Source organism: Diabrotica virgifera, chromosome 1 (genome assembly GCF_917563875.1).
Source record: "Diabrotica virgifera virgifera chromosome 1, PGI_DIABVI_V3a".
Lineage (NCBI taxonomy): Eukaryota > Metazoa > Arthropoda > Insecta > Coleoptera > Chrysomelidae > Diabrotica > Diabrotica virgifera.
This window is the reverse complement of record NC_065443.1, coordinates 111650937-111665760: the sequence shown is the minus strand read 5'-3', so window position 1 is coordinate 111665760 and position 14824 is coordinate 111650937. Positions and strand designations below refer to the sequence as shown.

Below are 14824 nucleotides of genomic sequence, written 5' to 3'. Positions count from 1 at the left end.
ATCAAAGTACATCAACTGGAATGTAACTTTTTTTTGTTTAAAATCAAAGACCAATATATTACTAAGCAAATATCAAAAAATCAGGATGGATGCCCCCCACCGTTATTTTTTTATTTACACTTACATTTTGCGATTTTCGAAGTATCAATGGATATGAAGACGTCTGCATATATGACGCTAAAAACAAAAGCCACATTTATAAATGTCTGAAATGTTAATAGCGCAAACCTTATGATCAAGTCTTTTGCAATTGATACATCGCATTTCTCCGTTGGGAAGTGCGCAATACAGACAGTTGTTTTTGAGATTTTCTGAAGAATTTAACATTATCGTTAATATATAATGTCTGTAAATAGCTGGCTCAAAATTAAAATCTAATTGAATTTTTTTAACTGTGGTTTCTGCAAAATATAAAACATATACCCCACAATTATATCCATCTTTTTGTGTTGGATAATTGTTGTAAATAATATTTAAATTTTTAAATATGAAATTAAATTTATTATAGTAAAATTTTGCTTTACGACTGCTACTAAACTGAGGATCAAATAACTGAAATGATTTCTGTTTTAAATTAATGTAAACAAGTGACCAATGACCAGGAGAATATATTGGAAATAAAAATTCTTCTATGTTTTCAATAGAAAATATAATTTTTTGATTGTTTAAAAATAAGTTAACTTGGTTACAGAAAATTGGTTTAATATCTGTGTTTTTACATATTAAGCACAAAAAATAATCGATGACTTCGTTATCTAGCCACATTTCTGTGGTATTGGAATGTGATAACAACGTAAGAAAACTGGAACGATATAATTTTTGGTTTTCATGTTTAAAAACGACATAATCTCTTCCTATTTCAGGGAAATGAATATCATGCACATTTTCTTTATAATATAAAACATTTGTTTTTACCGAAGGCTTTTCATAATTTGGAATGTCATATTTTTGAATAATTTTCTTAATTGTTTTTTGTTTGAAATAAGTAGTTTTACTTTTTTGCCTTTTGCACCAACGTTCTTCTGGAATTTTAATTTTATTTTTTCGTGTTGCACATTTTTTCCGTGGAATATTATACTTTAGTTCTGCATGGAGAAACAGCACATGTTTTCTTACCTTCCTAACAAACCGGGAACATTTTAAAAACGATTCCTTACTTAAAATGTTGTTTTTCAATATATTAAAATAACTTTCTACTAAAGCGTTACTGCTTCTAGTCGAATCTATTTGTGATGTCCACAGAGGTAAATAAGGTATATAGTGTTTTAAAAAGAAAGTTGCAAATCGTTCACTAAAATATGGGTTTAAAGAATTTGAGGAAGGTGGAACAGCTCGAGATGAATTTTTGATTTTATCAAAATAAATTAAAAAATGTTGGTAGTACTTACTATTTTCATAAATATTTTGAAATGTAAAGTTTATTTCTGGATTAAAATTGACATTATTTTCATCTGCAATTAGGTTTTTAACGTTAGGATCGATAAAAGATATAAATAAATTATTTTTACTATTAATAACGATTTCGTTTTCATATTTATATAATGTTAAAATAAATATATCTCTTATGCCTGAAAAAATTTGCTGTTCATTATATAAATTGAAAAATGATGCTAAAATTTCTTTTAAAACAGTTTTTGTTGTTTTGCAAGTGTAACATTTGTTAACTAAGTTTGAAAATAACTTTATCATATGTGCACAACAAAGTTTAATTATACAAAATTTTTTTGAAAAGTTTACTTTCAAATCTTCTTTCAAATTATAAAAACTGTTACAATAGTCCTGTAATGATAGACAATTCCAACTAATAGATACAGCATTTAATGTCGCCATACTAAAATCGCTTGTTATACTACGAAACAATGGCCATTTTAATCCTTGTTTTAATGAAAAAAATTTAAAATTTAAAAGCCAACAAGCAATTGTACATGTATCATGCTCAGAAGATATCATTTCTAGAACAGGAAGGATTCTGTTGTTTTTGCACTGAATAACCCCACAGTAATATAAAACCCTTTTACATGAAGTATAAGGTTTACGCACTACCGAACCAGTCGCATCAATGAAAAGAGAAGGTAAGTTATCGTTTTCGTCTAGATAAAATTTAATAAAATTAATTTGTTCCCTACTAAAAATAAATACTTTTAATGGATAGGCGACGGTTTTAATGTAATTAGAATTTACAGCACCCATCAAGACCATATCAATGACATCATCCTGACATCTATCTAATCTTGATTTATTTTCCGATTTTATTTTGCGATATACATCTTCCGATTTTACATCTTTTAAATTTTTTGTTTTTTGTACTAATCTAACACAAGAATGTAAATCTTCTGCACGAATTTCTGTTGTGGATGCCTTTTCCAATCTATTACCTAACAATAATCTTTCAGTACCACGTACATGACTGGTTAATTTTGAACCATGTGAAAAATTAATATCGGTACTGAACACTTTGACACTGATCCCCTTGCCTCTATTACAAATGAACTTAAAGTGTTTGCACGTATTGTGAGCACAGTAGCCATAAATTATTATTGTTTTATTTTTTTTCAAATAATTGCAAGAACGAATATTAAAAATACATGTGTTATTAACAATTTGAAATTTTTGTTTGATTACAAAATGGTAATCTTTATTAAATTTACCCATAGCGTTATTAAAAATATTTTGTTCTTTACTTATTTCAAATTTACCCTCTAATACACAATATTTGCTCATATCAACAATTGTTGGGTATATATTTTTGGAACTATTTGGTAAAATATTATTATCAATATCAGCAGATTTATACAAATTTACAATATTTCTGTCAATATTAATATTATCATTTGTTACATTAAAAGTTTGGTCAATTTCAGAATTATCAGAAACATCTGCGTTTTCCAACAATGAGATGTCTAAATTGTCAGTCGATATACTAACATCCTGAATATTATTGAAAATTAACTGATCTTCGAAATCGCAATCATCTGCTGGCAATTGTAATGTACTTTTATTTTCAGCTTTTGATTTAAAATTAAATTGCGAATTATTGCTATTAAAAAAAGAAAATAAATTACAAGTATTTCTGCTAATTGCCCTATATATACACAATCTTTTAAATTTAGAATCGACTCCAAATAAAGCTATTGAAGCTTGGCTGAAAATTGGGTTTGAAGTTTTTAATCTTCGTATTTGCTGCTCGGTCAATTTGACGTTTAAAAAAAAATTTGCCAATTTTTCGATTTTTTCTTTGTTCATATTAATATTCTATAAAAAAATCCTTTTATTAATTTAAAAATTTTTCAACACGGTGTCAAAACATAATTATTTATATATTTTCTTGACATTTTTGTTGGAAAAAATGTCAAAAAACGATAATACCACACAAAGAATGTCCTTTAAAAACTATATTTATATTTCTTACCTTTGGCAATGCTGAAATAATTTTTAGAATAGGTACTCTGGAACCTAATGGTTGGTAAAAGTTTCTGTTTCCACAAACTTTAAGTTTAAACTAATCACTAGACTCTAATTCTCTCTCTAATTAGTCCTTTTTGAATAATATACACATTTAATAATTATTGAAATTAAAAGTAAAATAAAACTTATTTTAGTACCGTCTTACTGTGGCGACGTAGCAAAATATAATGACCAACATTTTCAAAATTATTGAATGTCTTATTATTTTCAAATAATAAAATTTTCGGGTTCTTAGTAACATTTGCATATTTTTACACAATCATTGTGAAATACATGTATTTAGAATTTTTCGTGCTTTTATTGGGGGTAAGCAATAAAACGCGGCTAACTTCAAAATATAGTTATATAATTGTTCGGCAATATTTTAAAGGATGAAACACATCTGGACAGGAATGATATTGTCTGTTCCACGAACTTACGCGGGTTTCGGATTAAAATTTTAATAAAGATTTCTAGGTAAGTACCCGAAAGTATTACCTGTTTGGGGAAATATCAACTGGTTAAATGAAATGAAAAATAATACATAACTTTTTTTAATTAAATAACTTGTTCTGACAATTTCGTTAATCGCAAAATGTAAGTTTAAATAAAAAAATAACGGTGGGGGGCATCCGTCCTGATTTTTTGATATTTGCTGAGTAATATATTGGTCTTTGATTTTAAAGAAAAAAAAGTTACATTCCAGTTGATGTACTTTGATTTTTAGCGTCATATATGCAGACGTCTTCATATCCATTGATACTTCGAAAATCGCAAAATGTAAGTGTAAATAAAAAAATAACGGTGGGGGGCATCCATCCTGATTTTTTGATATTTGCTTAGTAATATATTGATCTTTGATTTTAAACAAAAAAAAGTTACATTCCAGTTGATGTACTTTGATTTTTAGCGTCATATATGTAGACGTCTTCATATCCATTGATACTTCGAAAATCGCAAAATGTAAGTGTAAATAAAAAAATAACGGTGGGGGGCATCCATCCTGATTTTTTGATATTTGCTTAGTAAGATATTGGCCTTTGATTGTAAACAAAAAAAAGTTACATTCCAGTTGATGTACTTTGATTTTTAGCGTCATATATGCAGACGTCTTCATATCCATTGATACTTCGAAAATCGCAAAATGTAAGCGTAAATAAAAAAATAACGGTGGGGTCATCCATCCTGATTTTTTGATATTTGCTGAGTAATATATTGATCTTTGATTTTAAACAAAAAAAAGTTATATTCCAGTTGATGTACTTTGATTTTTAGCGTCATATATGCAGACGTCTTCATATCCATTGATACTTCGAAAATCGCAAAATGTAAGTGTAAATAAAAAAATAACGGTGGGGGGCATCCATCCTGATTTTTTGATATATGCTTAGTAAGATATTGATCTTTGATTGTAAACAAAAAAAAGTTACATTCCAGTTGATGTACTTTGATTTTTAGCGTCATATATGCAGACGTCTTCATATCCATTGATACTTCGAAAATCGCAAAATGTAAGTGTAAATAAAAAAATAACGGTGGGGGGCATCCATCCTGATTTTTTGATATTTGCTTAGTAATATATTGGTCTTTGATTATAAACAAAAAGAAGTTACATTCCAGTTGATGTACTTTGATTTTTAGCGTCATATATGCAGACGTCTTCATATCCATTGATACTTCGAAAATCGCAAAATGTAAGCGTAAATAAAAAAATAACGGTGGGGAGCAGCCATCCTGATTTTTTGATATTTGCTAAGTAATATATTGGTCTTTGATTTTAAACAAAAAAAAGTTACATTCCAGTTGATGTACTTTGATTTTTAGCGTCATATATGCAGACGTCTTCATATCCATTGATACTTCGAAAATCGCAAAATGTAAGTGTAAATAAAAAAATAACGGTGGGGGGCATCCATCCTGATTTTTTGATATTTCCTTAGCAAGATATTGATCTTTGATTGTAAACAAAAAAAAGGTACATTCCAGTTGATGTACTTTGATTTTTAGCGTCATATATGCAGACGTCTTCATATCCATTGATACTTCGAAAATCGCAAAATGTAAGTGTAAATAAAAAAATAACGGTGGGGGGCATCCATCCTGATTTCTTGATATTTGCTTAGTAATATATTGGTCTTTGATTTTAAACAAAAAAAAGTTACATTCCAGTTGATGTACTTTGATTTTTAGCGTCATATATGCAGACGTCTTCATATCCATTGATACTTCGAAAATCGCAAAATGTAAGCGTAAATAAAAAAATAACGGTGGGGAGCATCCATCCTGATTTTTTGATATTTGCTAAGTAATATATTGGTCTTTGATTTTAAACAAAAAAAAGTTACATTCCAGTTGATGTACTTTGATTTTTAGCGTCATATAAGCAGACGTCTTCATATCCATTGATACTTCGAAAATCGCAAAATGTAAGTGTAAATAAAAAAATAACGGTGGGGGGCATCCATCCTGATTTTTTGATATTTGCTTAGTAAGATATTGATCTTTGATTGTAAACAAAAAAAGTTACATTCCAGTTGATGTACTTTGATTTTTAGCGTCATATATGCAGACGTCTTCATATCCATTGATACTTCGAAAATCGCAAAATGTAAGTGTAAATAAAAAAACAACGGTGGGGGGCATCCATCCTGATTTTTTGATATTTGCTTAGTAAGATATTGATCTTTGATTGTAAACAAAAAAAGTTACATTCCAGTTGATGTACTTTGATTTTTAGCGTCATATATGCAGACGTCTTCATATCCATTGATACTTCGAAAATCGCAAAATGTAAGTGTAAATAAAAAAACAACGGTGGGGGGCATCCATCCTGATTTTTTGATATTTGCTTAGTAATATATTGGTCTTTGATTTTAAACAAAAAAAAGTTACATTCCAGTTGATGTACTTTGATTTTTAGCGTCATATATGCAGACGTCTTCATATCCATTGATACTTCGAAAATCGCAAAATGTAAGTGTAAATAAAAAAATAACGGTGGGGGGCATCCATCCTGATTTTTTGATATTTGCTTAGTAAGATATTGATCTTTGATTGTAAACAAAAAAAAGTTACATTCCAGTTGATGTACTTTGATTGTTAGCGTCATATATGTAAAGTTGTAAAGTTTTTTAATTTTTTGTTAATAAACGATAATTATAGTTTTTTGTTTAATTTGAATGGAAAGGTCGGAAAACATGTTTGAATTTTATATAAATGAGACTTACAAACGTACAAATATAATTTTGAAGATATAAAATCTATTGCTGAAATCTATTGCTAACTTCACATAGGTAAATGTACCTACTCATTTGAGGAAAAAGTAGCAGTAATAAAGATGTTTTATTGTTTTATGCCTTTGTTTTTAATACAGATTGCAGTCATCTACAAATAGTACAGGGTGTTTGGTAACGAATCGGCCATAGCCTAACCTTAGATTCTTGAGCTTAAAATAGGTCGATTTAAGCTAACTTACTTTAGCACGAAAGTTGATAATAACCGAAATACAGGGTGTCAAAGTTAAACTTTTATTTTATTTATTCTTAAATATTTCCTGACAGCCATGGCATAACAAGACGAAATTTGGTAAGCAGAGGTTTTTTGTGACGAGAAATGTAGATTCGCCACCAAAAATGATGTATTACCAGAGTACGCCACATACGTCGTTCAGCGCTCATTTAATACGTTCAATTTTTTTTATCCCTCACTCTACATACTTATTGAATCAAAACTTTAATTCTCTTAACCTAAACCATGGCCTAGTATTATGTAAATTAGGAATCATTATGAAATATTTCACACATAAGAGGGCAGCACCAACACAAACAAAAATCAAAGTCGAAGGACTACATACGGAATCCACGGAATACTTATACAGGAAAAGAATATCAGAGAAGATTGCTGAGAATGAAATATTAGAAAACGATAACATCGATGAAAGCTGGGAAAAACTCAAAAGTAACATAATTAACGCAGCAACAGAATCACTAGGAGAGAGGAAAGTAACGAATACTCACATATTAAAAAAAAACCCGTGGTTTAGAGAGGAAGTTAGGATAAAATGCAAAGAAAAGAAGAAAGCTTTTTTACAATACAGAACGAAACAAACACAACAGGCATACAACCACTACAAACGAATCAGAAACGAAACGAATACTTTAGTGAGGCAAATAAAAAGGGAGCACTGGCAGAGTTTCTCAAAACAGATGGAACACGACTTCTACGGAACACAAAAAGAAGTATGGAGAATGATCAGAGGGCAAAGAAAGGAGATGAACGAATTAATAAAAGCGAAACACATTCAGAAGGAAACATGGGCAGACTACTTCCGATCTCTATTTGCCAAAGGCGACGATAATGAACCACCAACACCTGAAGTTACGACAAACGAAGAAATAAACATCGAAGGGGGAGAGGTAAAGGAAGCATTAAGAAAATTAAAAAATAGAAAATCTCCAGGAGAGGACAGAATATCGAACGAACTCCTAAAGTACGGAGGACAAGATCTAACTAAACAACTATTGAAACTACATAATACAAAATATAAAAGAACAAAACAGAATACCACAAGAATGGAGATCAAGCATCCTAACACCTCTCTTCAAAAAAGGAGACAAATCAGACCCGGAGAATTACAGAGGGATTAACTTACTAAACACAACATTAAAATTAACAATAGTCCTGTCGCCAGTGGGGGGTACAACGGTCTCCTTAATTCAGATGGACTTACCGAAGTTTTTTTATGTATTTTGACCCGTAGAACACGAATTTTTTGGGTAACAGTCGATTCGGATGTCGATAAGATTGTTATAAACAAAGAACTTGAGGAATCACATAACAGCGATTTTTCGCAAAACAAAACATTTTGTGTATTTTTTGGGTCATTCTAAGCAAAACATGTTTTTACAAGTTTTTTCGTAGGATGCATTGCATAGTTTTCGACATAAACGTGGTTGAACTTTCAAAAAATCGAAAAATTGCAATTTTTGAACCCGAATAACTTTTGATTGAAAAATAAAATAGCAATTCTGCTTACCGCATTTGAAAGTTCAAGTCAAATTCTATCGGTTTTGATTACTTTCATTGCTAAAAATTAATTTTTTTATTGTTAAACAAAGCTATAAACACAGAGTGATTGAATGATGTTTTCAATGCATTTCTCATTTGAAATCCAATGAGTAGGGGCGCATACTGACAATTTTTACGTAGATTACTTACATTAAAGCGCATGCATTGGGCACGGGAAACACTATGTGTTTATGGCTTTGTTTAACAAATAAAAACTTAATTTTTAGCAATGCAAATAATCAAAACCGATAGAATTTGACTTGAACTTTCAAATTCAGTAAGCAGAATTGCTATTTTATTTTTTTAGTCAAAAATTATTCGGGTTCAAAAATTGCAAAAACTTTTTCGATTTTTTGAAAGTTTAACCTCGTTTATCTAGAAAACTATGCATCCTACGAAAAAACGTTTAAGATCACTTTTTGCTGAGAATCACCCAAAAAATACAAAAAAATGTTTTGTTTTGCGAAAAATCGCTGTTATGTAATTCCTCAAGTTCTTTGTTTATAACAATCTTATCGACATCCGGATCAACTGTTACCCAAAAAATTTGTGTTCTACGGGTCAAAATACATAAAAAAAAACTTGGGTAAGTTCATCTGAATTAAGGAGGCCGTTGTACCCCCTGGCGAGAGGACTACAACAAAAGTTGTACAACAAAAGTGATAACAAACAAACTGAATGAAATTACATATAACATTAGTAGAAGAACAACAAGGTTTTAGGTCGGGAAGGTCATGCACTGAAGCTATATTTATACTGAGGCAAGTTCAAGAGAAATCGTTGGAATACAACAAACCGGCATATTTATGTTTCGTGGACCTTAAGAAAGCATTTGACATGGTCACATTAAAGGACGTTATCCACTTGTTATACTCGAGAGAGGTACCTCTGGGAATAATTAAAACGATTGAAAACATCTACCAGAACAACACAATAAAAGTAAAAGTGGAAGATGAACTAACTGACCCAATTGAAGCCGGAAATGGGATAAGACAGGGGGATTCCTTGAGTCCTTTATTGTTCAACCTGATCATGGACGAAATAATAAAAAAAGTAAAAACTAAAAAAGGATACCAAATGGGAGAAAAACAACTTAAAATAATCTGCTATGCGGACGATGCAATACTAATCTCCCAAAGTGAAGATGATTTACAACGTACGCTGCACCAATTCAACATAATAGCCAGAAAATTTAACATGTTAATTTCCTCAAAAAAGACAAAATGCATGGTCAGCAGATCCAATAAGATGTAAATTGGAGCTGAGAGGTCAGATAATAGAACAAGTGATGGAGTTTAAATACCTAGGCATTACACTATCTAGCTACGGAAGGCTCGAAACAGAAGTGGAAGATCAAGTGAATAGAGCAAACAGAGCCGCAGGTTACCTGAATGACACAATATGGAGAAATAAAAATATCGGAAAAGAAATGAAAGGCAGAATTTACAAAACAGTCATCAGACCAATAATGACATACGCAGCAGAAACACGACCCGACACAGAGAGGACAAAAAGATTGCTCGAAACAGCGGACATGAAAACCCTTCGAAAAATCGATGGTAAGACTTTATGGAACAGAGCTAGAAGAACAGATATAAGACGGAGATGCAAGGTGGATAACATTAATAACTGGGTAAGAAACAGAAGAATAGAATAGAATGGAATGACCACATAAGCCGACTGACAACAAATAGGGTAGTCAGGACAGCGAGAGACGGTTCCCCAATAGGAAGACGATCAGTGGGAAGACCAAGAAAACGATGGAACGACAACTTACTAGAGGCACATTGAAAAAACAGACAGAGTCATGTCTATACAAAAAGAAGAAGAAGAAGAAGAAGAAGAAGAAGAAGAAGAAGAGGAAGAAGAAGAAGAAACTCTCGCTTATCATATTTCGTGTTGTTATCCCATGAATGTCAGGAAATATTCAAGAATAAAATAAAATAAAAGTTTAACCTTGACACCTGTATTTCGGCTATTATCAACTTTCATACTAAAGTAACTTAGCTTAAATCGACCTATTCTAACCTCAGGAATCTGAGGTTAGGCTATGGCCCATTCGTTACCAAACACCCTGTATATCGTAACTTTTGACGGCCCGTCGTTTGACGATTCACCACCCGGTATATGTATGTAAATATAATATTTCAGAATTCATATAGTTTATGCTCGTATAAACAATAAAATCACATTAAATACAGTATTTTTGATCTAAACTCCTTAGATTTATCTAAATAAAAACTTTTCTCACCCTCAACATTGACTTCAATATCCTCTAGCCGTCCAGGATGATTAATCAACAGCGTACTGGGTCTGTGTACTGGTCCAGGACCCGGTAACGTAACACTAGGTCCCGTCCCACTGCCTCCAACATTAACTATTAAGGGGCAACCCACTACAGGTCGTTTGTTGAACGCTACATTCACTACATGATCGCATGCTTCAGCGGGGACGAAACTAACAGCGAATCTAGCGTTGCCTTGAGGATGAACTTGCGTGGGAATGTTTAAGCCTCTAGCTGAGATGGTTATTTCTAGGTTTCCTTCACCAGCTTCGGAAGCGTCCACTGAGAAAGTAACTGGTCGACCGACAGTACCTCTGGCAACTGTTCCAACTGTAACTTTGTTGGAGTCAAAGGATTTAGCGATGAACGGAGTACCTTGTACAGGTCTGCCGTTGTAATCCACGCTTATCTGGTGCGCGCCAACTTGAGTAGGCGTGAATTCAGCTGTAAATCCAGAATGGATATCTCCAGTAACTTTGACTGGGAGTTCCCCTACTGGACCCCTGACAGCTACTGCTAGTTCTGCAGCTCCTCCACCCGCCACACCCATATGGAACGAGCTGGGTTGGTTGACGGGAATAAGCTCTAAATGAGACAACGACAAGGTCACTCGACTAGTGTCTGAAACGGCACACACGAAGGGACATCCTCGGACTGTTTCGCCGTTAAATTTAATGTCTATAAGGTGGGGTTTTGCTTGATCTGGTGTAAAAGACACTAAACATCTTCCTCCTCCTACAACTTGAACGTGATTTGGTACTTCGCCTTCGTTTATCGATATTTCTAGTTGACCTTCGCCCGCTTGGCTGGCATCAACTGAAATAAAAACGAATCTATGAGTAAATTCTAAAATAGTTTATATAATAAAGAATATCTGATAATATTTATTTATTCTTCATATTTATTATTTTTCTCTATAAAGCCAGAGTTTTTAAGAATGTGAACATTTACGTTGAAAATTGAAGCATTTTATACCGAAACAACAATGAAGAAAGTAACGTATCAAAGAACTAAGTAAATGATAAACTGGGTAAATACAGTACAAAGTAAATAGCTACAAGATAAATTAAGAAGATACAGCGAATTATAGTAAAATTGCCATGGTGCTCTGAAATACCTTGGTATATCTAATTTTAGATGAAGTTCTGAAGTTATTTTTGTTTGACTGATGTAAACTTTTGGACAACTACCAGGAATTAATTTTGAAAGGTCGATTTGTATATATTTCTTAATCTTATTTTGTTATTTTACAAAAACTCTTTAACAAGATATGGGCCGACGAGGTACTGCCAAAGGAATGGAACGAGTAATCATTAAGATTCCAAAAAAGGGCGACCGAGATCATATTGAACAGACTGAAGCCAGAGCAAGAGATACGGAGCCGTACTGGCACATGCAGGAGTAATATCGGATTGAATCATGGAAAAAGTACGCGATAAAAATACAGAAATTAGCTGGAGCTTGCACAATCAGTTTGGACTGGTTGTGCAAGAGTTCGTAGACAACATTTGTTTCCTAACCGAACATATCAACCATATGCAGAAGAATGACAAAATACTCCAATGTTATGGACCTTAAGAAAATACAGAAAACACGAGACTCTTAAGAAACAACAGCCAAGAGACTAAAATTAAACTAAATGGAAGACAAATAGAAGAAGTAGATAAACTTAACAGATTTAATCATATTAGATGAATCATTAAAAAAAGGTGGTAGTACATCAGATATAGAAAAAAGAATAGTAGGTATAGGAAAAATATGCATATGGAACTCATCTTCCAGATTTCCTTTAATCGATTAAAGGAAATCTGGACACGCGCGATATATCAGAATTAACAAATTCAAAATACTTACCAGCCAAAAAATTACAAATCTTTATAACTAAATCGTTGAGAAAAATCCAAAAAATCTACTGGCCTGATAAAATTAATATCAAAAGCAGAATTATACAGAAGAGCAAAACAAGAGAAAATAAATGGAAATGGATTGGACATACCCTTAAGAAAGGCCAAAATAATATAACCAGACAGGCACTCGAATACTAACCAGAAAGAATACGAAGAAAAGGATAACCGGATAATAGCTGGAGAAGAACTGAAACAAGAAATCATGAAATAATTGGCCTGAGATGGAGAGAGGCCAAACAGAAAGCGAGAAATCGGTAAGGTAGTAGAGACAGTGTGAGAGAGGCAGAGAAAGAGAGAGAGAGAGAGAGAGAGAGAGAGAGAGAGAGAGAGAGAGAGAGAGAGAGAGAAAGAGAGAGAGAGAGAGAGTGATAGAGAGAGTATTTAGTTGTTTATATATCTACGTGCAGTTTTGTTTATAAAAAATTGGCAGAGTTAAATTATTTCAATACATGGCATCCAGGGCAAGAAAAGTGTAGGAAGGAGAAGAATCTCATGGTTGCGTATGGTACGGATGCACATTAACCGAACTATTCAGAGCAGCAGCATCTAAGATCAGAATAGCCATGATGATTGCCAACCTCCGTCGCGGAGATGGCACGTAAAGAAGAAGAAGAAGTTGTCCTAATTATCAAATACTTAACATTTTAACATATTTAGCAAAAAACTATTTCATTTGTTGCATTTTATTTTTACTTGAGATTTTGATATTTAAATGAGAAATATTATCAGATATTACTTAATGTTCTAGCGACATATAGTATGTATTGGAATGATTTTTTTTTTCATAATGTCCAATGGTTTATGCATTTTTTTGTCACGATTTAGATGAGCTTTAATTGATGTTTGTCATCCTGGAATAATTCCATTTGCTTAACTAAATATTATTACAGAATACCTACTACTTTCCTTATAATTCAAAGTAAGCACAACTGTTAATTACTGCCAATGATGCTTGAATTTAATAGCGAAATGGTAAAGTAGGACTAAAAATGAGTATTTTTAAACAAAAGGCAATAAGAAGCACAGAGTAAAAGCCTCGAACTCAGTAAGACAAATACTCCAGGGAAATAAGGCAAAAATATACCATGTTCGGGACACTTGAGCAGCCAGGTTGCAAATGGGTTTTTTGGGTACTATATACCTAATACATTATACATACAAAAATGCCCGTCACAGTTCGGACGAGAAATTTAGTTATGTATTAACAAATAAGTGTCAAAAATGGCAGTTTTTTTGTTTAAATCGCTTCGGGGAAAAATAGAGTAATTAAATATCTTATTTATACTGTTATTCTCGTAGTAGATGAGCCAAGGTTTAAAATGGCAGTTTTTGAATTTCGGATCGATCATTTGTTGCTTCAGAAATTGCAAAATAAGACTAAAATTTCGAAAATAAAAAAATTGCTATAACTTTTGTGAAAATGACCTTAAAACTTTCATATTTCACGAAAAGTTGAGACAAACAGTCTATACAGGGTGTCCCGAAAAGATTGGTCATAAATTATACCACACATTCTGGGGTCACAAATAGTACGATTGAACCTAACTTACCTTAGTACAAATGTGCTCATAAAAAAAGTTACAGCCTTTTGAAGTTACAAAATGAAAATCGATTTTTTTCAATATATCGAAAACTATTGGAGATTTTTTATTAAAAATGGACATGGGGCATTCTTATGGCAGGAATATCTTAAAACAAAATTATAGTGAAATTTTTCCACCCCATAAAAATTTTATGGGGGTTTTGTTCCCTTAAACCCCCCCAAACTTTTGTGTACGTTCCAATTAATTCATTATTGTCGTACCATTAGTTCAACACAACGTTTCTAAAACTTTTTTGCCTCTTGGTATTTTTGAGATAAGCCAGTTTTTATCAGGATGCGGCTTCTTTTTTAATACGTTTACATAAAAATTTTATGGGGGTTTTGTTCCTTTAAAATCCCCAAATGTTTGTGTACGTTCCAATTAAACTATTATTGTGGTACCATTAGGTAAACACAGTGTTTTTAAAACTTTTTTGCCTCTTAGTCTTTTTTTGATAAGTCACCTTTTATCGAGATGTTTCTTCTTTTTCAAAATATACCTAATAATGTAAATTATAAATAAATTTTCAGATTATTAAC

The 14824-nt window shown here is 32.0% G+C and overlaps 1 protein-coding gene across 4 annotated transcripts in view; it reads right to left on the bottom strand.

The window, feature by feature from the left end:
* Positions 1 to 14824, bottom strand: part of LOC114324271 (filamin-A) — a 219180-nt gene that overhangs the window by 80004 nt on the left and 124352 nt on the right. For all 4 annotated transcript variants that reach the window (XM_050658770.1, XM_050658790.1, XM_050658776.1 and 1 more), the window contains one exon: positions 10763 to 11611. In XM_050658770.1, coding sequence (XP_050514727.1) covers positions 10763 to 11611 — 849 coding nt within the window. The remainder of the gene's footprint in view (positions 1 to 10762; positions 11612 to 14824) is intronic.